Raw genomic sequence first — 26,916 nt, 5'->3', positions numbered from 1 at the left:
AATTATTTAAAAAAAATATTCCCCCATGTCCCTTTAGGGGCTCCGTAGGATACATTGTGGATATCTAAAGGGAAATGGGGGAAGAAAACAATTTTAAATCTTTTTTTTTTTTTTTAGCACAAGAAACTTTTTATAAAGTTATAAAAAAAAATTGTTTTAATTTTATATATATATATATATATATATATATATTTTTAGACATTTATCTTGTGCGCACAAGATACATGTCTAAAAATTTTTATTTTTTTTAAATTATAAAACTTTTTTTTTTTTTTTTTATAACTTTATAAAAAGTTTCTTGCGCACGAGATACATGTCTTAAAAAATAAAAATAAATAAAAATAAAAAAATTATTTAAAAAAAATATTCCCCCATGTCCCTTTAGGGGCTCCGTAGGATACATTGTGGATATCTAAAGGGAAATGGGGGAAGAAAAAAATTTTAAATCTTTTTTTTTTTTTTTAGCACGAGAAACTTTTTATAAAGTTATAAAAAAAAATTGTTTTAATTTTATATATATATATATATATATATATATATATATATATATTTTAGACATTTATCTTGTGCGTACAAGATACATGTCTAAAAAAATTTTTTTAAATTTTATATATATATATATATATTTTTTTTTTAGACATTTATCTTGTACGCACAAGATACATGTCTAAAAAAAATTTTTTTTTTTAAATTATAAAACTTTTTTTTTTTTTTTTATAACTTTATAAAAAGTTTCTTGCGCACGAGATACATGTCTTAAAAAATAAAAAAATAAAAAAAAATAAAAATTATTAAAAAAAAATATTCCCCCATGTCCCTTTAGGGGCTCCGTAGGATACATTGTAAAGGGACATGGGGGAAGAAAACAATTTTAAATCTCTTTTTTTTTTAGCACGAGAAACTTTTTATAAAGTTATAAAAAAAAAATTTTTTAATTTTATATATATATATATATATATTTTTTTTTTTGACATTTATCTTGTGCGCACAAGATACATGTCTACAATTTTTTTTTTAAATTTTATATATATATATATATATATATATATATTTTTATATATATATATATATATATACATATATATATATATTTTTTTTTAGACATTTATCTTGTGCGCACAAGATACATGTCTAAAAAAATTTTGTTTTTTTTAAATTATAAAACATTTTTTTTATAACTTTATAAAAAGTTTCTTGCGCATGAGATACATGTCTTAAAAAAAAAAAATAAATAAAAATAAAAAAATTATAAAAAAAAAAAATTCCCCCATGTCCCTTTAGGGGCTCCGTAGGATACATTGTGGATATCTACAGCCTTATATTTGCTATGATCTTAAAAAAGTCATATAGGGGAAAGTTTTTTTTCAAGGTTATGGCGATGATAAATAAAATAAAAAAAAGTCAATGATTTAATATGATGTAGTTTCTCTTTATTTTTTATTTTCATCACATACATGTGTGACAAAATTAAAACATTATTTTTTGGGGGGGGGGGGAAGCAAAATGAGCACAATGCTTGTTCAACGTGAACAAAGACGATCACAAATGCTTTGTTGCATTCATGCAAACTGCGTGAAAGTGAACTAACTCTCTAAAGCTTCAATACGTGCTTGTCATGTGGCGCCCTCTACTGTCTGCTTGGAGAGCTGCAGCACGTCTCTCGGACTCTGCAGCAGAGGCGTGTCCATCTGAGGCTGAAGATGGAACTTCTGCATCAGCTCCTGAGAAAAGGGAGCAAGGAAAAGAAAAAAGTGGGCGGGGTCAATGATGAAGACACCTGGGCTGCTGACTCTCACCTGCTGGGTGAGTTTGGCCCAGTGGGCGAGGACGTCCTCCTCGGATAAGAGTCCGCCAGCAACGAGCCTCCGCACCAAAAACAGGAAGTTGTTCCACTAAAGAGACAAGTTAGTAGTTCTCAATTATCTGCTGTCACGCCCCCCCGAAGGTTTGTGTTGATTTTTTCATCTGAATGTGTCAAGATAGTTCTAGAAATGCTATTACGCCATTTCCTCTGACATACCCTTTCCCCGTACACCTCACACACCCCCCCCACACACACACAAATTTTGCACGTTTACATTTTTCTAGGTAACATAATTTTTCACGCCCCCCCGAAGTGAATGTTTATTTATGTATCTGTACGTGTTAAGATACACACTATTGCCTCTCACGCCCCCCAAAGTACATGTTTATTTATCAATCTGTACGTGTCAAGACATAGGCTATTGCCTCTCACGCCCCCCCTTGAAAGTGAATGTTTAATCATCTATCTGTAATTTTTCACGCCCCCCCGAAGTGAATGTTTATTTATGTATCTGTACGTGTTAAGATACACCCTATTGCCTCTCACGCCCCCCCCAAAGTAAATGTTTATTTATCTATCTGTACGTGTCAAGACATAGGCTATTGCCTCTCACGCCCCCCCTTGAGAGTGAATGTTTATTCATCTATCTGTACGTGTCAAGACATACGCTATTGCCTCTCACTTCCCTCTGAAGTGAATGTTTATTTATCTATCTGTAAGTGTCAAGATATAAGCTATTGCCTCTCACCCCCCCCCCGAAGTGAATGTTTATTTATGTATCTGTACGTGTCAAGATACACACTATTGCCTCTCACGCCCCCCCCCCAAAGTAAATGTTTATTTATCTGTCCGTACGTGTCAAGACATAGGCTATTGCCTCTCACACCCCCCCTTGAAAGTGAATGTTTAATCATCTATCTGTACGTGTCAAGACATACGCTATTGCCTCTCACGCCCCTCTGAAGTGAATGTTTATTCATCTATCTGTACGTTTCAAGACATACGCTATTCCCTCTGAAGTGAATGTTTATTTATCTATCTGTAAGTGTCAAGATATAAGCTATTGCTTCTCACCCCCCCCCCCGAAGTGAATTTTTATTTATCAATTTGTACGTGCCAAAGTATACGCTATTGCCTTTCATCCCCCCCGAAGTGAATGTTTATTTATGTATCTGTACGTGTCAAGACATACGCTATTGCCTCTCACGCCCCCCCAAAATAAATGTTTATTTATCTATCTGTACATGTCAAGACATACCGTATTGCCTCTCACGCCCCCCTTGAAAGTAAATGTTTATTCATCTATCTGTACGTGTCAAGACATACGCTATTGCCTCTCACTTCCCTCTGAAGTGAATGTTTATTTATCTATCTGTAAGTGTCAAGATATAAGCTATTGCCTCTCACCCCCCCCCCGAAGTGAATGTTTATTTATGTATCTGTACGTGTCAAGATACACACTATTGCCTCTCACGCCCCCCCCCAAAGTAAATGTTTATTTATCTGTCCGTACGTGTCAAGACATAGGCTATTGCCTCTCACACCCCCCCTTGAAAGTGAATGTTTAATCATCTATCTGTACGTGTCAAGACATACGCTATTGCCTCTCACGCCCCTCTGAAGTGAATGTTTATTCATCTATCTGTACGTTTCAAGACATACGCTATTCCCTCTGAAGTGAATGTTTATTTATCTATCTGTAAGTGTCAAGATATAAGCTATTGCTTCTCACCCCCCCCCCCGAAGTGAATTTTTATTTATCAATTTGTACGTGCCAAAGTATACGCTATTGCCTTTCATCCCCCCCGAAGTGAATGTTTATTTATGTATCTGTACGTGTCAAGACATACGCTATTGCCTCTCACGCCCCCCCAAAATAAATGTTTATTTATCTATCTGTACATGTCAAGACATACGGTATTGCCTCTCACGCCCCCCTTGAAAGTAAATGTTTATTCATCTATCTGTACGTGTCAAGACATACGCTATTGCCTCTCACTTCCCTCTGAAGTGAATGTTTATTTATCTATCTGTAAGTGTCAAGATATAAGCTATTGCCTCTCACCCCCCCCCCCGAAGTGAATGTTTATTTATGTATCTGTACGTGTCAAGATACACACTATTGCCTCTCACGCCCCCCCCCAAAGTAAATGTTTATTTATCTATCCGTACGTGTCAAGACATAGGCTATTGCCTCTCACGCCCCCCCTTGAAAGTGAATGTTTATTCATCTATCTGTACGTGTCAAGACATACGCTATTGCCTCTCACGCCCCTCTGAAGTGAATGTTTATTTATCTATCTGTAAGTGTCAAGATATAAGCTATTGCCTCTCACCTCCCCCACCCCCAAGTGAATGTTTATTTATGTATCTGTACGTGTCAAGATACACACTATTGCCTCTCACGCCCCCCAAAGTACATGTTTATTTATCTATCTGTACATGTCAAGACATACGGTATTGCCTCTCATGCCCTACATTGAAAGTAAATGTTTATTCATCTATCTGTACGTGTCAAGACATACGCTATTGCCTCTCACGCCCCTCTGAAGTGAATGTTTATCTATCTGTACGTGTCAAGACATACGCTATTGCCTCTCACGCCCCTCTGAAGTGAATGTTTATTTATCTATCTGTAAGTGTCAAGATATAAGCTATTGCCTCTCACCCCCCGCCCCCGAAGTGAATGTTTATTTATCAATCTGTACATGTAAAGACATACGCTATTGCCTCTCACGCCCCACCCTGAAGTGAATGTTTATTCATCTATCTGTATGTGTCAAGATATACGCTATTGCCTTTCATGCCCTCTTAAGTTAATTTTTATTTGTTTATACATCCGTATGTGTCAAGATATACGCTACTGCCTCTCACGCCCCCTCCCTGAAGTCAATGTTTATCTATCTGTAAGTGTCAACATATACGCTATTGCCTCTCACGCCCCACCCTGAAGTGAATGTTTATTTATCAATCTGTACATGTAAAGACATACGCTATTGCCTCTCACGCCCCCCCCTGAAGTGAATGTTTATTCATCAATCAGTATGTGCCAAGATATACGCTATTGCCTTTCATGCCCCCTTAAGTTAATTTTTATTTGTTTATACATCCGTATGTGTCAAGATATATGCTACTGCCTCTCACGCCCTCCCTCCCTGAAGTCAATGTTTATCTATCTGTAAGTGTCAACATATACGCTATTGCCTCTCACGACCCACCCTGAAGTGAATGTTTATTTATCAATCTGTACATGTAAAGACATACGCTATTGCCTCTCACGCCCCCACCCTGAAGTGAATGTTTATTTATCAATCTGTACATGTAAAGACATACGCTATTGCCTCTCACGCCCCCCCAAAGTGAATGTTTATTTATCAATCTGTACATGTAAAGACATACGCTATTACCTCTCACGCCCCCCCCTGAAGTGAATGTTTATTTATCAATCTGTACATGTAAAGACATACGCTATTGCCTGTCACGGCCCCCCCTGAAGTGAATGTTTATTTATCAATCTGTACATGTAAAGACATACGCTATTGCCTCTCACGCCCCCCCTGAAGTGAATGTTTATTTATCAATCTGTACATGTAAAGACATATGCTATTGCCTCTCACGCCCCCCCTGAAGTGAATGTTTATTTATCAATCTGTACATGTAAAGACATACGCTATTGCCTCTCACGTCCCCCCCTGAAGTGAATGTTTATTTATCAATCTGTACATGTAAAGACATACGCTATTGCCTCTCACGCCCCCCTGAAGTGAATGTTTATTTATCAATCTGTACATGTAAAGACATACGCTATTGCCTCTCACGCCCCCCTGAAGTGAATGTTTATTTATCAATCTGTACATGTAAAGACATACGCTATTGCCTCTCACACCCCCCTGAAGTGAATGTTTATTTATCAATCTGTACATGTAAAGACATACGCTATTGCCTCTCACGGCCCCCCCTGAAGTGAATGTTTATTCATCAATCTGTACGTGCCAAGATATACGCTATTGCCTTTCATGCCCCCTTAAGTTAATTTTTATTTGTTTATACATCCATATGTGTCAAGATATATGCTACTGCCTCTCACGCCCCCCTCCCTGAAGTCAATGTTTACCTATCTGTAAGTGTCAACATATACGCTATTGCCTCTCACGCCCCCCCTGAAGTGAATGTTTATTTATCAATCTGTACATGTAAAGACATACGCTATTGCCTCTCACGACCCACCCTGAAGTGAATGTTTATTTATCAATCTGTACATGTAAACACATACGCTATTGCCTCTCACGCCCCACCCTGAAGTGAATGTTTATTTATCAATCTGTACATGTAAAGACATACGATATTGCCTCTCACGGCCCCCCCTGAAGTGAATGTTTATTTATCAATCTGTACATGTAAAGACATACGCTATTGCCTCTCACGCCCCCCCCTGAAGTGAATGTTTATTTTTCAATCTGTACATGTAAAGACATACGCTATTGCCTCTCACGCCCCACCCTAAAGTGAATGTTTATTTAGCAATCTGTACATGTAAAGACATACGCTATTGCCTCTCACGCCCCACCCTGAAGTGAATGTTTATTTATCAATCTGTACATGTAAAGACATACGCTATTGCCTCTCACGCCCCACCCTGAAGTGAATGTTTATTTATCAATCTGTACATGTAAAGACATACGCTATTGCCTCTCAGGCCCCACCCTGAAGTGAATGTTTATTTATCAATCTGTACATGTAAAGACATACGCTATTGCCTCTCACGGCCCCCCCGAAGTGAATGTTTATTCATCAATCTGTACGTGCCAAGATATACGCTATTGCCTTTCATGCCCCCTTAAGTTAATTTTTATTTGTTTATACATCCGTATGTGTCAAGATATATGCTACTGCCTCTCACGCCCTCCCTCCCTGAAGTCAATGTTTATCTATCTGTAAGTGTCAACATATACGCTATTGCCTCTCACGACCCACCCTGAAGTGAATGTTTATTTATCAATCTGTACATGTAAAGACATACGCTATTGCCTCTCACGCCCCCACCCTGAAGTGAATGTTTATTTATCAATCTGTACATGTAAAGACATACGCTATTGCCTCTCACGCCCCCCCAAAGTGAATGTTTATTTATCAATCTGTACATGTAAAGACATACGCTATTACCTCTCCCGCCCCCCCCTGAAGTGAATGTTTATTTATCAATCTGTACATGTAAAGACATACGCTATTGCCTGTCACGGCCCCCCCTGAAGTGAATGTTTATTTATCAATCTGTACATGTAAAGACATACGCTATTGCCTCTCACGCCCCCCCTGAAGTGAATGTTTATTTATCAATCTGTACATGTAAAGACATATGCTATTGCCTCTCACGCCCCCCCCTGAAGTGAATGTTTATTTATCAATCTGTACATGTAAAGACATACGCTATTACCTCTCACGCCCCCCCTGAAGTGAATGTTTATTTATCAATCTGTACATGTAAAGACATACGCTATTGCCTGTCACGGCCCCCCCTGAAGTGAATGTTTATTTATCAATCTGTACATGTAAAGACATATGCTATTGCCTCTCACGCCCCCCCTGAAGTGAATGTTTATTTATCAATCTGTACATGTAAAGACATACGCTATTGCCTCTCACGTCCCCCCCTGAAGTGAATGTTTATTTATCAATCTGTACATGTAAAGACATACGCTATTGCCTCTCACGCCCCCCTGAAGTGAATGTTTATTTATCAATCTGTACATGTAAAGACATACGCTATTGCCTCTCACGCCCCCCTGAAGTGAATGTTTATTTATCAATCTGTACATGTAAAGACATACGCTATTGCCTCTCACACCCCCCTGAAGTGAATGTTTATTTATCAATCTGTACATGTAAAGACATACGCTATTGCCTCTCACGGCCCCCCCTGAAGTGAATGTTTATTCATCAATCTGTACGTGCCAAGATATACGCTATTGCCTTTCATGCCCCCTTAAGTTAATTTTTATTTGTTTATACATCCATATGTGTCAAGATATATGCTACTGCCTCTCACGCCCCCCTCCCTGAAGTCAATGTTTACCTATCTGTAAGTGTCAACATATACGCTATTGCCTCTCACGCCCCCCCTGAAGTGAATGTTTATTTATCAATCTGTACATGTAAAGACATACGCTATTGCCTCTCACGCCCCACCCTGAAGTGAATGTTTATTTATCAATCTGTACATGTAAAGACATACGCTATTGCCTCTCACGCCCCACCCTGAAGTGAATGTTTATTTATCAATCTGTACATGTAAAGACATACGCTATTGCCTCTCACGCCCCCCCCTGAAGTGAATGTTTATTTATCAATCTGTACGTGCCAAGATATACGCTATTGCCTTTCATGCCCCCTTAAGTTAATTTTTATTTGTTTATACATCCGTATGTGTCAAGATATATGCTACTGCCTCTCACGCCCCCCTCCCTGAAGTCAATGTTTACCTATCTGTAAGTGTCAACATATACGCTATTGCCTCTCACGCCCCCCCCTGAAGTGAATGTTTATTTATCAATCTGTACATGTAAAGACATACGCTATTGCCTCTCACGCCCCCCCTGAAGTGAATGTTTATTTATCAATCTGTACATGTAAAGACATACGCTATTGCCTTTCATGCCCCCTTAAGTTAATTTTTATTTGTTTATACATCCGTATGTGTCAAGATATATGCTACTGCCTCTCATGCCCCCCTCCCTGAACTTAATGTTTATCTATCTGTAAGTGTCAACATATACGCTATTGCCTCTCACGCCCCACCCTGAAGTGAATGTTTATTTATCAATCTGTACATGTAAAGACAAACGCTATTGCCTCTCACGGCCCCCCCTGAAGTGAATGTTTATTTATCAATCTGTACATGTAAAGACATACGCTATTGCCTCTCACGGCCCCCCCTGAAGTGAATGTTTATTTATCAATCTGTACATGTAAAGACATACGCTATTACCTCTCACGCCCCCCCCCGAAGTGAATGTTTATTTATCAATCTGTACATGTAAAGACATACGCTATTGCCTCTCACGGCCCCCCCTGAAGTGAATGTTTATTCATCAATCTGTACGTGCCGAGATATACGCTATTGCCTTTCATGCCCCCTTAAGTTAATTTTTATTTGTTTATACATCCGTATGTGTCAAGATATATGCTACTGCCTCTCACGCCCCCCTCCCTGAAGTCAATGTTTACCTATCTGTAAGTGTCAACATATACGCTATTGCCTCTCACGCCCCCCCTGAAGTGAATGTTTATTTATCAATCTGTACATGTAAAGACATACGCTATTGCCTCTCACGCCCCCCCTGAAGTGAATGTTTATTCATCAATCTGTACGTGCCAAGATATACGCTATTGCCTTTCATGCCCCCTTAAGTTAATTTTTATTTGTTTATACATCCGTATGTGTCAAGATATATGCTACTGCCTCTCACGCCCCCCTCCCTGAAGTCAATGTTTACCTATCTGTAAGTGTCAACATATACGCTACTGCCTCTCACGCCCCCCTCCCTGAAGTCAATGTTTATCTATCTGTAAGTGTCAACATATACGCTATTGCCTCTCACGCCCCCCTGAAGTGAATGTTTATTTATCAATCTGTACATGTAAAGACATACGCTATTACCTCTCACGCCCCCCCCTGAAGTGAATGTTTATTTATCAATCTGTACATGTAAAGACATACGCTATTGCCTCTCACGCCCCACCCTGAAGTGAATGTTTATTTATCAATCTGTACATGTAAAGACATACGCTATTACCTCTCACGCCCCCCCCCAAAGTGAATGTTTATTTATCAATCTGTACATGTAAAGACATACGCTATTGCCTCTCACGGCCCCCCCTGAAGTGAATGTTTATTTATCAATCTGTACATGTAAAGACATACGCTATTGCCTCTCACGCCCCCCCCTGAAGTGAATGTTTATTTATCTCCAATAACAATGTTACTACAGTTATTATACAGGTTATGGCAAGTAAATGAAGTATTGTTGACCTTTTTTGAATGCAAGTGATTTAGAGGTAAAAATTGCAGCTAGAACGAGCCGATTTTCACACGTTGGAATGCAAAAGAAGAACAACATTTTGCCTTCTTGTCTCTCATAATGATGAGGAAAAATCCCAAAAACTCCAAAAAAAAGTGCAGTTCCTTTTTAACATTTTCAATATGAATATTAATTAATTACCTGGGTGTCACCGGCCGTCAGCACGGCGGTGACGACCAGTGGGGAGAAGAGCAGGTGGACGGGAGCGCGGTCACAGCAGTTTTCCTCCCACATTCGGCTGAGCTGCTCCAGCAGGGCTCTGACGGAAGGCTCGGACCCAGAACCAGAACCAGAACCAGGACGCCCGCTGAAGTCCCCCTGGTCTCCCTGGCTGTGGCTGCATGGAGGCGCCAGCAGGGGCAGCTCGGCAGACACTGAGCACACATGGGGTCAACACATGAACGAGGGCTGGGCGACAGAACCATAGACGTCTTATAAGTAGACGCGGCATTGGCTGCTGTGACGCGGGAAATTGGGCCGCCATCTTGAAGTGGTGATGAGGAGCCGGCGAGCAGCCTAAACTGACAGTTGACCTTGTTTGTGAATGACTGAGCATTTCATGGAAGCTGCTTTTATACCCAATCATGGCACCCACCTGTTCCCAATTAGCCTGTTCACCTGTGGGATGCATACCTGCCAACTTTTGAAATCAGAAAAATGATTGATTGCATTCAGACAGGTTAAAATGTTGCTAAAACCATCACTTTTCTATCAGTCACAGTGACTTTTCAAAACTAAAATATTACAGCAAAAATCATATGGGTTGATTCCATCCATCCATCCATCCATCCATCTTCTTCCGCTTATCCGAGGTCGGGTCGCGGGGGCAGCAGCCTAAGCAGGGAAGCCCAGACTTCCCTCTCCCCAGCCACTTCGTCCAGCTCCTCCCGGGGGATCCCGAGGCGTTCCCAGGCCAGCCGGGAGAGATAGTCTTCCCAACGTGTCCTGGGTCTTCCCCGTGGCCTCCTACCGGTCGGACGTGCCCGAAACACCTTCCTAAGGAGGCGTTCGGGTGGCATCCTGACCTGATGCCCAAACCACCTCATCTGGCCCCTCTCCATGTGGAGGAGCAGCGGCTTTACTTTGAGCTCCCCCCGGATGACAGAGCTTCTCACCCTATCTCTAAGGGAGAGCCCCGCCACCCGGCGGAGGAAACTCATTTCGGCCGCTTGTACCCGTGATCTTGTCCTTTCGGTCATGACCCAAAGCTCATGACCATAGGTGAGGATGGGAACGTAGATGGACCGGTAAATCGAGAGCTTTGCCTTCCGGCTCAGCTCCTTCTTCACCACAACGGATCGATACAGCGTCCGCATTACTGAAGACGCCGCACCGATCCGCCTGTCCATCTCACCATCCACTCTTCCCCCACCCGTCAGTCTACCCCAGGGCAGCTGTGGCTATGAAAGTAGCTTACCACCACCAGGTGTGAATGATTGATGGGTTCTACATGTAAAGCGACTTTGGGTACTTAGAAAAGCGCTATATAAATCCCAGTTATTATTATTATTATTATTACTCGTGAACAAGACTCCAAGGTACTTGAACTCCTCCACTTGGGGCAAGATCTCCTCCCCAAGGAGCAAATTTGACTAAGTGTCTAGGTGCCTGTCCCTTTAAGAAGGCCGGCCTGCTATGGTTCCCAACCTGGGTCCGAAATTTGCTCCTCATATGGGTTGATTGACATGTTTATTCTGTAAACTAACTTCAATAGTTTGAAATTATTTTGACAGTTAATGCCAGTTATCCTGTCAACCTTTCACAAGACTTCAATTTGTTCATTGAAAGTATAAACACTTTTTACAGTAAACAAATGGTAAAACAGTACTAAACAATTCCATTAAAAAAAAAAAAATTGGTGTCATTATTAACTTTCTGTCCAAGCTTGTATAATCTACTGCCTTGTTCAATTGTAAAACATATTCTGTGCCTAAAATTCACATTTCTATCACAATTATCATACTGTAAACATGGTAAGCTAACTTCATTCAAATTAATAGTCCTGTCAATAGCATGGAATTACAATTCAAATGTAGTTTTTTTTGTAAGCCTTTCAAAAGAATTCAAAATGAATGAAAATTAATTGAAGCCATCAGACACTTGAAAAGTGGCACATCACATCTCTAATGTAATCATTTGAACTTTTCAACAGAAATAGCACTGCAAAAATATTAAGGTCATACTTCTGTATTTTGGTAGTTATGCTGTCAACATTTAACAAGATTTCTTCAACTTGGACTTGAAAGCATAAATAGTATAAACACTTTTAACAGTATAACAGTACTAAACAATTCCAATAGATAACATTGGTGTCATTACCTTTTTGTGGCTAAAATCCAAATGTATTCTATCAGATTGATCATACTGCAAAAATGATATGGTAACTTTATGATAAGTTTACTTGAAGTGGCATAAAACACTGAAAGTGATTGTTCCTATAACCTCTTTGTTTCAAATGTTTGTTCCACTTGTGGCAGTCGGGCACCAGCATACCTGTCTTTGACAACTTGAAGTGGCATAAAACACTGAAAGTGATTGTTCCTATAACCCCTTTGTTTTAAATGTTTTATGCCACTTCAAGTTGTCAAAGACGTGCTGTGAAATACAGCCGACAGGATTGCGCACCAAACACGAAGCAGGGCCAAAGCGCATGCATGGTGCAGGAGAACAAAGGACTTCTTTCATTTAAGGTTTGTGATAAACCATCAAACTCATTCGTTAAAAGGACTCTATAGTAATATAAAGTGAGTTTTTCTGGACATTATCATGCAAGAAAAGTTTATTTTTGGGACCGCGATCACCGCGTAATGATTTTTAAAGGTTGCATTACAAACATTTAACTGTCCCATGTGATCAGCCAGTGCGATTGGAAGTTCATGCTCAATTATTGCCTCCGTAAATAAAACTTCGGCATTTATCACATCCAAAGAATCTGTTTGGGCGACGAAAAACGTTGAAAGTTTTCCACTTGTATCGCTAGCAACGGCATTAGACTTGTGTTTTTTTGTCCCAACGTGGTCTTTTACATCGCTAATTCCTCCGTGTCCGATCGAAAAATCTTGTCTGCACAAGGTGCAATTCGCGTAGTTTTCACCCTTTTTGGAACGGATAATTATTCCCGGATAGGCTTTTGAATATTCTTCACGGAATGACTGCAGTTTTCTTTTCGGTTTAAGACTGGTGTTGTACCGAAATATGCCAGACCTCAACCCCATAGAAAATCTGTGGAGGTAGTTGAACGTCTGTGTTGCCCGGCGACAGCCCCAAAACATCACTGCTCTCGAGAAGATCTACATGGAGGAATGGGCCAAAATACCAGCTACTGTGTGTGCAAACCTGGTAAAGACCTATAGTAATCGTTTGACCTCTGTTATTGCCAACAAAGGTTATATTACAAAGTATTGAGTTGAATTTTTGTTCTTGACCAAATACTTATTTTCCACCATAATTTACAAATAAATTCTTTAAAAATCCTACAATGTGAATTCCTGGATTTTTTTTTCACATTCTGTCTCTCACAGTTGAAGTGTACCTATGATGAAAATTACAGACCTTTGTCATCATTTTAAGTGGGAGAACTTGCACAATTGGTGGCTGACTAAATACTTTTTTGCCCCACTGTATATGTGAATGGCCATTTGAATTTACATGTTTAATGTTGTTTGTTATTTTTCCTATTATTCTTTAATATAATTTGGTACCACTTAACCATACATCCTGTGTTCAGTCTTTATTGCTCTCCATTCCTAGAGCTGAATTTAGTTTCTTCTGATCTAGCCCAGACATATCATTCACTGTTTTATTTAGTACTTGTACAGTGGTTTATTGAAGTAACATACAGGTTACATAACTGACTGCGAATCAGAAGATTCTAGGTTTGACTCCTGGCTAGCTCGCCACGTTATGTAACCTGTATGTTGAGTGGTACCAAATTATATTAAAGAATAATAGGAAAAATACTCTGCAGACTCTGCAGCATCGCGTGGACATCGGGGGCGGTGCCACTGGATTGGCAGACCGGGGTGGTGGTTCCTCTCTTTAAGAAGGGGAACCGGAGGGTGTGTTCTAACTATCGTGGGATCACACTCCTCAGCCTTCCCGGTAAGGTCTATTCAGGTGTACTGGAGAGGAGGCTACGCCGGATAGTCGAACCTCGGATTCAGGAGGAACAGTGTGGTTTTCGTCCTGGTCGTGGAACTGTGGACCTGCTCTATACTCTCCGCAGGGTCCTTGAGGGCGCATGGGAGTTTGCCCAACCAGTCTACATGTGCTTTGTGGACTTGGAGAAGGCATTCGACCGTGTCCCTCAGGAAGTCCTGTGGGGAGTGCTCAGAGAGTATGGGGTATCGGACTGTCTGATTGTGGCAGTCCGCTCCCTGTATGATCAGTGCCAGAGCTTGGTCCGCATTGCCGGTAGTAAGTCGGACACGTTTCCAGTGAGGGTTGGACTCCGCCAAGGCTGCCCTTTGTCACCCATTCTGTTCATAACTTTTATGGACAGAATTTCTAGGCGCAGTCAAGGCGTTGAGGGGATCTGGTTTGGTGGCTGCAGAATTAGGTCTCTGCTTTTTGCAGATGATGTGGTCCTGGTGGCTTCATCTGGCCAGGATCTTCAGCTCTCACTGGATCGGTTCGCAGCTGAGTGTGAAGCGACTGGGATGAGAATCAGCACCTCCGAGTCCGAGTCCATGGTTCTCGCCCGGAAAAGGGTGGAGTGCCATCTCCGGGTTGGGGAGGAGACCCTGCCCCAAGTGGAGGAGTTCAAGTACCTCGGAGTCTTGTTCACGAGTGAGGGAAGAGTGGATCGTGAGATCGACAGGCGGATCGGTGCGGCGTCTTCAGTAATGCGGACGCTGTATCGATCCGTTGTGGTGAAGAAGGAGCTGAGCCGGAAGGCAAAGCTCTCAATTTACCGGTCGATCTACGTTCCCATCCTCACCTATGGTCATGAGCTTTGGGTTATGACCGAAAGGACAAGATCACGGGTACAAGCGGCCGAAATGAGTTTCCTCCGCCGGGTGGCGGGGCTCTCCCTTAGAGATAGGGTGAGAAGCTCTGTCATCCGGGGGGAGCTCAAAGTAAAGCCGCTGCTCCTCCACATGGAGAGGAGCCAGATGAGGTGGTTCGGGCATCTGGTCAGGATGCCACCCGAACGCCTCCCTAGGGAGGTGTTTAGGGCACGTCCGACCGGTAGGAGGCCGCGGGGAAGACCCAGGACACGTTGGGAAGACTATGTCTCCCGGCTGGCCTGGGAACGCCTCGGGATCCCCCGGGAGGAGCTGGACGAAGTGGCTGGGGAGAGGGAAGTCTGGGCTTCCCTGCTTAGGCTGCTGCCCCCGCGACCCGACCTCGGATAAGCGGAAGAAGATGGATGGATGGATGGATTAAACATGTAAATTCAAATGGCCATTCACATATACATCAATTCACACAACGTTCAGTTATTTACAACATCAGTATACGTGATTTAGTCCTTGGTTTTTACCAACGATGGTATGAGCGCAACACAAATTCATAGTACATTAAACGGGCCCCGTAAAGTCCACGTTGTGGTGGCAGTGTCCAGAGGGGTTTTAGTGAAGGGACGGGGAAAAAGTGAAGGTTCAGGAGGACCGCAATGAACTCGTTGCGTTTTGGCAAAAAGAAGGGAAAACAGAGGGCGGCTGCTAAGAAGCCTCCTACCAGCCCGGGGTTCGGTTGGGTGGATTCAGTTCAAGTAGTTCGGTTCCAGGCATAAAGCTTCAGACTCTAGTTCAGGGGCTCTAAGCTCGCCATCCAACCTGGCCAATTCCGCAGATAAATCACTCTCAAACACTCCGGCGGACGACCCACGGCTCCGGTAGTCGGCTCCTGCAGCAACCTCACAGTGTGTCCCTCTCGCTCTCACCAGTAGCAGCAGACTTCCGGGTTTTATGCTCGTCTGACAGCCGCGTTAAGTCACGTGACCGCGTGACGTAATGACGCACGCAAGAACAGTTTAGACGACGAAAAATAAATAAAAAGGATATTTAAATGGGGTTTTGTCACCCGGATTACATCAACACTTCCATTGTGATACAGATATCTCCCAGCCCTAACATGAAGACACACTGCATCGGACCTTACAGTACAAGTGTAAAAAAAAATGTGTCAGTGTCGGGCTCACCAAGCTTGCAGGCCAGTAGAACCGTGGAGTTGAGCAGCATCTGCTCTGACAATGCAGTTGAGAACTACAAGAATTAAAAAGGTACAGTGTGATCAAACTAGCACAGAAATAATAATCCAGTGTGCTCGTACCTTCTTGCAGGCCAACGTGTCTCCCACTTGCTGGAAAAGTTTCCTAAGCTGAGAACCACTAGGCAGCTCCTCATCAGTCCTGGGGCCCACGGCGATGCTCAACCAGTCCTGAAAATGATGGATTTGAAAAAAACTTATTTGAGCAGGAATTGGGCTCTCTTCAAAGAGCCATAAAGTCCATCATATTTATCACCTTATGCTTGGAATATGTTTTCTAAGGACTGGAAATGATCCCTGAAGCTTTTAATAACAATCTGAATTGACTTGCACTTGTTTCTAATGATTTGAATGTTGGCCATGAGAAAAAGAGGTGCCTTTCAAAGAGCCGTTGTTTCTCCAATACAAATTAAAAAATATATATATACAGGTAAAAGCCAGTAAATTAGAATATTTTGAAAAACTTGATTTATTTCAGTAATTGCATTCAAAAGGTGTAACTTGTACATTATATTTATTCATTGCACACAGACTGATGCATTCAAATGTTTATTTCATTTAATTTTGATGATTTGAAGTGGCAACAAATGAAAAATCCAAAATTCCGTGTGTCACAAAATTAGAATATTGTGTAAGGGTTCAATTTTGAAGACACCTGGTGCCACAAACTAATCAGCTGATTAACTCAAAACACCTGCAAAGGGCTTTAAATGGTCTCTCAGTCCAGTTCTGAAGCCTACACAAACATGGGGAAGACTTCAGATTTGACAGCTGTCCAAAAGGCAACCATCAACACATTGCACAAGGAGGGAAAGACACAAAAGGTTATTGCTGAAGAGGCTGGCTGTTGTCAGAGCTCTGTGTCCAAACACATTAATGGAGAGGCAAAGGGAAGGAAAAACTGTGGTCAGAAAAAGTGTACAAGCAATAGGGATCACCGCGCCCTGGTTAAGATTGTGAAAAAAAAAACATTCAAAAATGTGGGGGAGATTCAGAAGGAGTGGACAGCTGCTGGAGTCAGTGCTTCAAGATCCACCACCAAGAGACGCTTGAAAGACATGGGTTTCAACTGCCGCATACCTCGTGTCAAGCCACTGTTGACCAAGAAACAGCGCGCAAAGCGTCTCACCTGGGCTAAGGAAAAAAAGAGCTGGACTGCTGCTGAGTGGTCCAAAGTCATGTTTTCTGACGAAAGCAAATTTTGCATTTCCTTTGGAAATCGAGGTCCCAGAGTCTGGAGGAAGACAGGAGAGGCACAGGATCCACGTTGCCTGAAGTCTAGTGTAAAGTTTCCACCATCAGTGATGGTTTGGGGTGCCATGTCATCTGCTGGTGTCGGTCCACTCTGTTTCCTGAGATCCAGGGTCAACGCAGCCGTCTACCAGCAAGTTTTAGAGCACTTCATGCTTCCTGCTGCTGACCTGCTCTATGGAGATGGAGATTTCAAGTTCCAACAGGACTTGGCGCCTGCACACAGCGCAAAATCTACCCGTGCCTGGTTTACGGACCATGGTATTTCTGTTCTAAATTGGCCCGCCAACTCCCCTGACCTTAGCCCCATAGAAAATCTGTGGGGTATTGTGAAAAGGAAGATGCAGAATGCCAGACCCAAAAACGCAGAAGAGTTGAAGGCCACTATCAGAGCAACCTGGGCTCTCATAACACCTGAGCAGTGCCAGAAACTCATCGACTCCATGCCACGCCGCATTAACGCAGTAATTGAGGCAAAAGGAGCTCCAACCAAGTATTGAGTATTGTACATGCTCATATTTTTCATTTTCATACTTTTCAGTTGGCCAACATTTCTAAAAATCCCTTTTTTGTATTAGCCTTAAGTAATATTCTAATTTTGTGACACACGGAATTTTGGATTTTCATTTGTTGCCACTTCAAATCATCAAAATTAAATGAAATAAACATTTGAATGCATCAGTCTGTGTGCAATGAATAAATATAATGTACAAGTTACACCTTTTGAATGCAATTACTGAAATAAATCAAGTTTTTCAAAATATTCTAATTTACTGGCTTTTACCTGTATATCACTAGATCCCCCCAAAAAATACACAAATGTTACACTACTGGTGGGATTTGTGGGAATTAGAGATGTCCGATAAATGCTTTAAAATGTAATATCGGAAATTATCGGTATCGGTTTCAAAAAGTAAAATTGTATGACTTTTTAAAAGGCCGCTGTGTACACGGACGTAGGGAGAAGTACAGAGCGCCAATAAACCTTAAAGGCACTGCCTTTGCGTGCCAAACCAGTCACATAATATCTACGGCTTTTCACACACACAAGTGAATGTAAAGCACACTTGGTCAACAGCCATACAGGTCACACTGAGGGTGGACGTATAAACAACTTTAACTGTTGGAATAATTGTTTGTAAGTTATCACAAAAGAAACGTTGTGTTGCATTGTGTTCCCGATAAGAAGATGAATGCTGTCTTTCGAGGCCTAACAAGAGGAAGAAGGCTCGTGAAACGCCACTGTGATTTCAACACGGACCGATGGCAGGATCTGCTCGACTTCCAGAGGAACTCTCTTTGAAGTGTTAAACGAACTCTCTTTGAAGTCAACGCTATTTACGACCCGCTGCCCTTTTGAAGCAACTGTGGTCAGGAGACGGGAGGGGGTTATCCATTGTCCTCCAACACCTGCCCCAGCTGGATCCAGGAAGAGCCCAAGCCCGAGAAATCCTCTTCTTGGTCTTCAAAGCGACCGAAAACAATGACTGTTTTACATACTTCCCGTTCCTGCTGTGACATGTGTTGGTGCGTGAACATTGAACATCTGAATAAAAGAGGAGACGAAAACCTTCTTCGTCAGAGCGTGGTGCAGGACTGTACAGAGAGTGCAGTGGCCATGTCTCTCCTCAATATTGAGTCCAAATTGAATTCTGTCTCTGTTTGATTCCTTGCCTTTTGTCTTGTTTAATAGATGTCCTCAGTGTTTGAACGTGACATTAACACTGTTACAAATATGCGCCACACTGTGAACCCACACCAAACAAGAATGACAAACACATTTCGGGAGAACATCCACACCGTAACACAACAGAACAAATACCCAGAAGCCCTTGCAGCACTAACTCTTCCGGGACGACAATATACACCAACCCCAACCCCGCCCACCTCAACCTCCTCATGCTCTCTCAGGGAGAGCATGTCCCAAATTCCAAGCTGCTGTTTTGAGGCGTGTTGAAAAAAATAATGCACTTTGTGACTTCAATAATAAATATGGCAGTGCCATGTTGGCATTTTTTTCCATAACTTGAGTTGATTTATTTTGGAAAACCTTGTTACATTGTTTAATGCATCCAGCGGGGCATCACAACAAAATTAGGCATAATAATGTGTTCATTCCACAACTGTATATATCGGAATCGGTAATTAAGAGTTGGACAATATCGGAATATCGGCAAAAAAGCCATTATCGGACATCTCTAGTGGGAATTATTAAAAAATAATTGCTATAAGTTTTGCTGTTGTCATTGTAAACATTCAATAAGGCAGTGCCGTATTTATCGCTCCTTCAAATTTTCCCTCACCTAAAAAAATGTTTGCATTTCAACAATATAGGAAAACATAAAGAAATAATATGTAATAATAAAATGCATTAATGAATATAAAAAGTACGAATAAAAGAACGAACAAATTTGAGTACAAAACTGTACTACAATACTTGATGTGTACACTTTAAAGTACTACACTTTACAACAAAGGTGTCCAAAGTGTATTATAATAATAATAATAATAATAATGGATTAGATTTATAAAGCTTGCGGCCCGCAGATATTTTTTAACGGCTGGCGGCACATTTTAAAAATACTATTAAAAAAAAAAAACATAAAAAAGTGGAATAATCGAGCAGCCATCCATCCATTTTCTACCGCTTGTCCCTTCGAGCAAACAATTTAACAAGAAAACGTTGCAATGTTGAAGGTAATAACACAAAGCTGTCATGCAGGCTGTTTTTTCTTTATAGTTGTGATTGCTAAAAAAAAAAAAAAATTAATCAAAATAAATATTGTTATGAATTAGATTCCAATTACTTCACATCAATTATTTGCCCTTAAAATATTTTGGGGGAAATGATTGTATAATTTGTGTGTTTGTCGTGTAAAAAAACTTATTTGACAAAAAGTGCATGAAACAAACATAAAAAAATATTACAAACTTATAATCAACAGACAGATCTGAAGTTGATCTAGAAATGTAAGCATTGAAAGTAAAAAAACAAATAAATGTATGACCTCTTTTAACACTTTTAGAATTGGGGCCCTTTTGGATCCCAAATAATTTTAGTGGGACTTTTTTTTTCTTCAAAAAAATAAATCAAATAATTGTTGCTTAACAAATAATGACCTAAAACCAATGTTGTTATGAATTATTGACCTGTTTAAGGATTCAATTATTTCACATCAAACATTGTTTTTGGGGAAAAAATTGCGTATTTTGTGTTATTGCCAATAAAAATAGGGTTTAGACAAAAAAGGCATAAAACATAAAAAAATTGAAAACAAGTATACTGACAGATAGCCCTGAAGTTGATCTAGATCTAGAGATTCAAGCATTGAATTAAAAAAATTAAAATAATAATATGACTTATTTTAAACATCTTCATGACATTTTGGGTACCAGGGACCAAACTTGAGGGGAGCCCAAAATACATACATATACATATATATATATATATATACACACACACATATACATACACATATATATATATATATATATATATATATATATGGTGGGGAAAAAAATTTGTGAAAAAAACAATACAATATTTGTGTGTGTATCTATATATATATATATATATATATATATATATATATATAGATATATATATAGATAGATACACACACAAATATTGTATTGTTTTTTCAAAACAAAAACAAAAAAATATATATATATATAGATACACACACAAATATTGTACTGTTTTTTCCAAAATAAACAAATATATATATATATATATTTGTTTATATATATATATATATATATATATATATATATATATATATAGATACACACACAAATATTGTATTGTTTTTTTCAAAATAAACAAATATATATATATATATTTGTTTATTTTGAAAAAAACAATACAATATTTGTGTGTGTATCTATATATATATATATATATATTTGTTTATTTTGAAAAAACAATACAATATTTGTGTGTGTGTATCTATATATATATATATATATATATATATACATATATATATATATATATATAATATATAAATATTGTATTGTTTTTTTAAAATAAACAAATATATATATATATATATATATATTTGTTTATTTTGATATATATATATATATAATATATAAATATTGTATTGTTTTTTTCAAAATAAACAAATATATATATATATATATTTGTTTATTTTGATATATATATATATATATATATCAAAATAAACAAATATATATATATATATATCAAAATAAACAAAAATATATATATAAATGTATATATATATATTTGTTTATTTTGAAAAAAAAACAATACAATATTTATATATTATATATATATATATATATATATAGATACACACACAAATATTGTAGTTTTTTCAAAATAAACAAATATATATATATATATATATATATATATATATATATATATATAGATACACACACAAATATTGTATTGTTTTTTTCAAAATAAACAAATATATATATATATATTTGTTTATTTTGAAAAAAACAATACAATATTTGTGTGTGTATCTATATATATAGTTTATTTTGAAAAAAACAATACAATATTTGTGTGTGTATCTATATATATATATATATATATATATATATATATATATATATATATATATATATATATATATATATCTAAATATTAAAATGGCCCACGCATGCTTTCATTTTTCAGTGTGCAGCCCTCAGTGGAAAAAGTTTACGCACCTCTGCTCTAAAATAATGAACCCGAAAAGGGAATCCAAATAAAAATCAATAAAATTAAATATATACAATTAAAACAAATGATATATACAGTACAGGCCAAAAGTTTGGACACACCTTCTTCTCATTCAATGCGTTTTCTTTATTTTCATGACTATTGTAGATTGTCACATCAACACTATGAATGAACATGTGGATTTAGGAATTAACAAAAAAAAAGGTGAAATAACTGAAAACATGTTTTGTATTCTAGTTTCTTCAAAATAGCCACCCTTTGCTCTGAATACTGCTTTGCACACTTTGCATGTGCATAGAAAACGTCTTCCATAACAGCAATTCTCTTGTTGGCGAGAGTCAGGTAGGTCTCTCTGCTGTGGTTCCATTTCATGGAAAGAAGAAGACAAATGAGCGTCATACCTTGATCATGATGAGGACATCAGAGGGCAGCAGGGCGCTGTGGCTGCAACAAGGGGAACAGGATGTCGCTCTGGCGCCACCTGGCTTCCTTTTAGGGCTCACTGACAGTCCGGGAGGCACCGGCTCGTGAACTGCCGAGTCTGAAGGCGCGGAGGAGATCCCCAAACTCTTCCTGACGTGCTCGTACTTGCACTTCCATTCTCGCCGGATCAACGCTGAGGAGAAAGGACGGCGATAGAAAGTCGGCACGGGGATAGCGGCGAGACCTTCGATGTGTGGTAAAGTCTACCTGTGATGTTAGCAGCCAGCCAGCTGCAGGCCTTTTCTGTGGCAAGGTGCTTGGTTATGTTTTCAGACGTGGCCAATACCTACAGACACATACTTTCAAACATTGGACCACAGTATTCCTCATGTACAGTATGTCATACATAACTCCCCCACCTCAAATAATACGTGACAAATCCCAGGTTGTCTCTGCAGCGGAGTAAAAAAAGGCCCTGGTTGCAGCATTTCAATGGAAGGCATACAATATGTGAGACAAGAGCACAGGTGTGCTGTGTCTAGTTGCCATTCAATCAAAAGTAGCATGCTAGCAGCTAACGGGCTAGGATAGACTGACCATACGTCCTCTTTTGCGGAGCTGTCAGGGCGGAGTTTCTTAAATGCCTCAAATGTCCGGCATTTTGAGTTAGGGTTGCGTGTATTTTCAATGTACGTTCAGGGTTAAGAAGGGGTTAAAAACAAAACAAACAGCAGCATTGGTGAGGGAGGGGCAGAGACAGAGAGAGAGAGAGAGTTATGATAAACGCGCATGCGTCGCCAGGCTCTGCTTTTTATCCATAGATTTATCACATTTAATTTTTTATTATCTATAGCAGGGGTGTCAAAAGTGTGCCCCGGAGGCCATTTGCGGCCCACAGCTAATGTTTTAAAAGGCTCACGGCACATTCTAAAAATACTATTAAAATAAACATAAACATAACAAAAGTGAAATAAAAAAGCTTAAAGGTTAAATGTCATTTAGAAAAAGTTGCAATGTTGACTAATAAAACAAAGCTCCTTTCAAACTGTCATTGCTCAAAACATAATATTGAATTAAAATCAATGTTATTATGAATTATTGACCTATCCAAGGTTCCCATTACTTCACATCAAATATTCCACTAAGAAAAATATTTTTGGTGGAAGATTTTGCAAATTTGGTAAATAAATAACCCAAAAATTAATATTTTGTTGTTTTCTTACTGTGCCGAAAATGAACCGAACCGTGACCTCTAAACCGAGGTACGTACCGAACCCAAATTTGTGTGTACCGTTACACCCCTACTGCCTTTATTAATTATAAATTGGAGAAATGTATCTCATACTGGGAAAACTGGGTCAATTATGTCACACCCTATAAGCCTGACTTTAATTTTTCGAATTAGTGATTGTACTGCTTAAAATTTTATCCGCGGGTCGGGTCGGGCGGTTGAAATAAAAAAAAAAAAGATTTTAAATAGATTCAGGCGGGTGGCAGTTAAACCAATTGGGAAATATATATACATAGTTAAATGTTGTTACCCACATACGAAAAACGAGCAGGCACCTGCAGCATATGCCACAACAGAAGAAAAAGAAAAGAAAAGAGATGGACACTTTTACGGAGCGGAGAAGGGACGCCTCGCCGGGGTCCGGGACCGAGGCCCCTTCCCCCGAGAGGGCCCCATCGGGAGCCGTAGCTGAGGTGATCCGCGAGAAGGGCCCGACGCACGTCCAGGGTCACCACCGCACCGACACCCCGCCTCGTCCGCCTTCGCCGCGGCCGGCGTCACGCGCAGCAGGTAAGCAGCTTACCTGCCCGCCACCCCCGTGGCCGGGGGCTCGTAACAGGGGTCACTCCGCGCGCTCCGCCCGCGCAGCTTACCTGCCCGCCACCCCTGTTGCCGGGGGCGCGTAACAGGGGTCACTCCGCGCGCAGTGCGCTCACGAAAGGGGTGGGGCTCACCCTGGTTGATATAGACAGCAGGACGGTGGCCATGGAAGTCGGAACCCGCTAAGGAGTGTGTAACAACCCACCTGCCGAATCAACTAGTCCTGAAAATGGATGGCACTGGAGCGTCGGGCCCATTCCCGGCCGTCGCCGGCAGCGAGACGCGCTTGGAGGTGCGCTCAGCGCGGCTCCCATATGATTGCGCACTGGTGTGCGTCTGGGCCGTGACAGCGTGGCATGCGAATGTCTGTGCTGCATTGGATCAGTCTCCTTTCTTTAACAGGCAAAAGCTTTATAACCTCACTAATGCCTTGCATCGTCTATATTAGATATATAACAACGGGCGGGTGCGGGCGGATGCGGTTCTGATCAAATGTTACATCGGGTGGATGGCGGATGGTTGACGACTTTCTGATGCGGTTGCGGATGAAATAATTGCCTATCCGCGCATCTCTAATATATATATATATATATATATATATATATATATATATATATATATATATATATATATATATATATATATATATATATATATGTGTGTGTGTGTGTGTATATACTACTTTGTTTTTTTGCTGTTTCTTTCCTTTTTTTTGGGGTGGGGGTGGTATGGTTGGAATAGAAACAAAAAATATTTTGACATTTAGGGCAGACAACAGATATATGATGTATGTGAATATGATGTAATGGATAGGAATGTCTGATGCTGGATGTCAAAAAAATGAGAAAAAAAAAAAAGGAACAGCGTGCTAGTTGTCAGCAGTAATTAGCCGACTAGTTGCCAGCTAGCCATTTGTGCACTAGTTACCAACTAGCAATTAGTGGTCTAGTTGCTAGTTAGCAATTAGCGTGCTAGTTGTCAGTTAGTGATTAACACGCCAGTTATCGACTGATGCTGGAGTTGGCAGCTCGTGATCAGCAGACTAGCTGCCAGATAGCGATTAGTTAACTAATAGCTCCCTAATTTCGAGTAAACTTGCAGCCTTTTTGTGACAGGTGACTGAATAAGAAAGTATTTTTGGGGACTCACAGCAGGGGAGGTCTCATCAGGGAGCAACGTCTTGATGGCTTCTGGACTCTTCTCACAGCAAAACCTGCAGGTGATTTCACGCTGAGTTAGCGATAAAGACGGGGGGGCTAAGAAAAGAGGTGTAGTACCTGCTGGCTCTGGTCAGCGCCTCCAGTCCTGCCTCGCACAGCTGAGCACAGATAGACTCATTGAGTTGGGATGGGTTGGCTTTGGTGGACTGCAGTCCATCTTTCAGCATCTTCTCCCCTTTCTCCACCAACTCCCTCACTAACGTGGCCCTGTGAAGACCCTTCTTATAAGAACCACCACACACACAAGAACACAGCTTCTCTACGATCACCAACTTCATGTGCTTGACAGCGTTGGATCCGACACGCTCCGCCACAAACTCCACCGTGCGTCTCAAAGAAGGCGGCTGGTTGTGGAAGAAGGCTTGCTCCAGGTCGGCCTGCAGCTTTTGCTGCGAGCGCTGAGGGCCCGCCGCGTCTCGGGGCTCGGCGGACGTCGGGGTGATCTTGCGAACGATGCCCCCGCTCTTGGCGCTGCTTCCGGACACGAAGGCCGCCAGGAGCTTCCGGAACTCGCCTGGTAAGCGGCAGTAGGAATGTTCAGGAAAAAGCACGTGACATGAAATGATGAAAAAAAATAAAAGACTCACCAAGAAATGGACAGCATGTGTAGAGAAGCTGCTGATCCACCAGGGGGATGCAGTCCTGCAAAATCATCACATACTGTAACCTAGTGATGGGTCCGGCAACACCGATGCATCGGCGCATGCGTCGAGCTCATAGAGCAAAACCCTGTGTCGGTGCGCGTACCGCTTTTAGAAAGTCACGTGACCCATCATGAGCTGTTTTGGTCACGTGACCGATACGCCAACTGTGTCGCCTCCTCTGTACCTGTGAGCGTGTCTTTTCTACAGCCGGAGAAATAATAACTAAGAAGAGAAATCGTCTGAAATGTAATACGTCGGAAAAACTTCTTTTTTTTATAAAAATGTGTAAAAAAATTAAATTAAAAAAATTCCCAGTCCACAATCATCCACAACACGTTCTCTTAGATTTCCATGTTATGATACATGTTCACGTTATTTATTGACTGTATCTAAAAAAGATAAAAGTATATTTTTTATTTAAATGAAGATATGAAATAATCCTAAATGAAAATACAATGACTTGGTTTATATTATTGTATATACTAGGGCAGGGGTCACCAACGCGGTGCCCGCGGGCACCAGGTCGCCCGTAAGCACCAGATGAGTCGCCCGCTTGCCTGTTCTAAAAATAGCTCAAAGAGCAGCACTTACCAGTGAGCTGCCTCTATTTTTTAAATTGTATTTATTTACTAGCAAGCTGGTCTCGCTTTGCTCGACATTTTTTATTCTAAAAGAGACAAAACTCAAATAGAATTTGAAAATCCAAGAAAATATTTTAAAGACTTGGTCTTCACTTGGAATAAGCGGTAG

The 26,916-nt window shown here is 40.4% G+C and overlaps 2 protein-coding genes across 2 annotated transcripts in view; both read right to left on the bottom strand.

Annotated features, from left to right (window-relative positions):
• The window catches only part of ttbk2a (tau tubulin kinase 2a), a 331,495-nt gene that overhangs the window by 94,899 nt on the left and 209,680 nt on the right, over window positions 1-26,916 (bottom strand). The window lies entirely within an intron of this gene.
• The window catches only part of cdan1 (codanin 1), a 91,467-nt gene continuing 65,803 nt past the window's right edge, over window positions 1,253-26,916 (bottom strand). The window contains exons 17-27 of the mRNA XM_061969194.1: window positions 26,110-26,164; window positions 25,796-26,036; window positions 25,580-25,729; window positions 25,452-25,515; window positions 22,739-22,817; window positions 22,450-22,664; window positions 16,159-16,266; window positions 16,028-16,091; window positions 10,024-10,256; window positions 1,797-1,892; window positions 1,253-1,721 (exon numbers count right to left, since the gene is read on the bottom strand). Of these exons, the coding sequence (XP_061825178.1) occupies window positions 1,614-1,721; window positions 1,797-1,892; window positions 10,024-10,256; window positions 16,028-16,091; window positions 16,159-16,266; window positions 22,450-22,664; window positions 22,739-22,817; window positions 25,452-25,515; window positions 25,580-25,729; window positions 25,796-26,036; window positions 26,110-26,164 (1,413 nt within the window). The 3' untranslated portion in view covers window positions 1,253-1,613. The remainder of the gene's footprint in view (window positions 1,722-1,796; window positions 1,893-10,023; window positions 10,257-16,027; window positions 16,092-16,158; window positions 16,267-22,449; window positions 22,665-22,738; window positions 22,818-25,451; window positions 25,516-25,579; window positions 25,730-25,795; window positions 26,037-26,109; window positions 26,165-26,916) is intronic.

This window comes from Nerophis lumbriciformis, linkage group LG08 (assembly GCF_033978685.3).
Source record: "Nerophis lumbriciformis linkage group LG08, RoL_Nlum_v2.1, whole genome shotgun sequence".
NCBI classification, from domain to species: domain Eukaryota; kingdom Metazoa; phylum Chordata; class Actinopteri; order Syngnathiformes; family Syngnathidae; genus Nerophis; species Nerophis lumbriciformis.
This window is presented reverse-complemented; position numbering and strand designations above follow the sequence as displayed.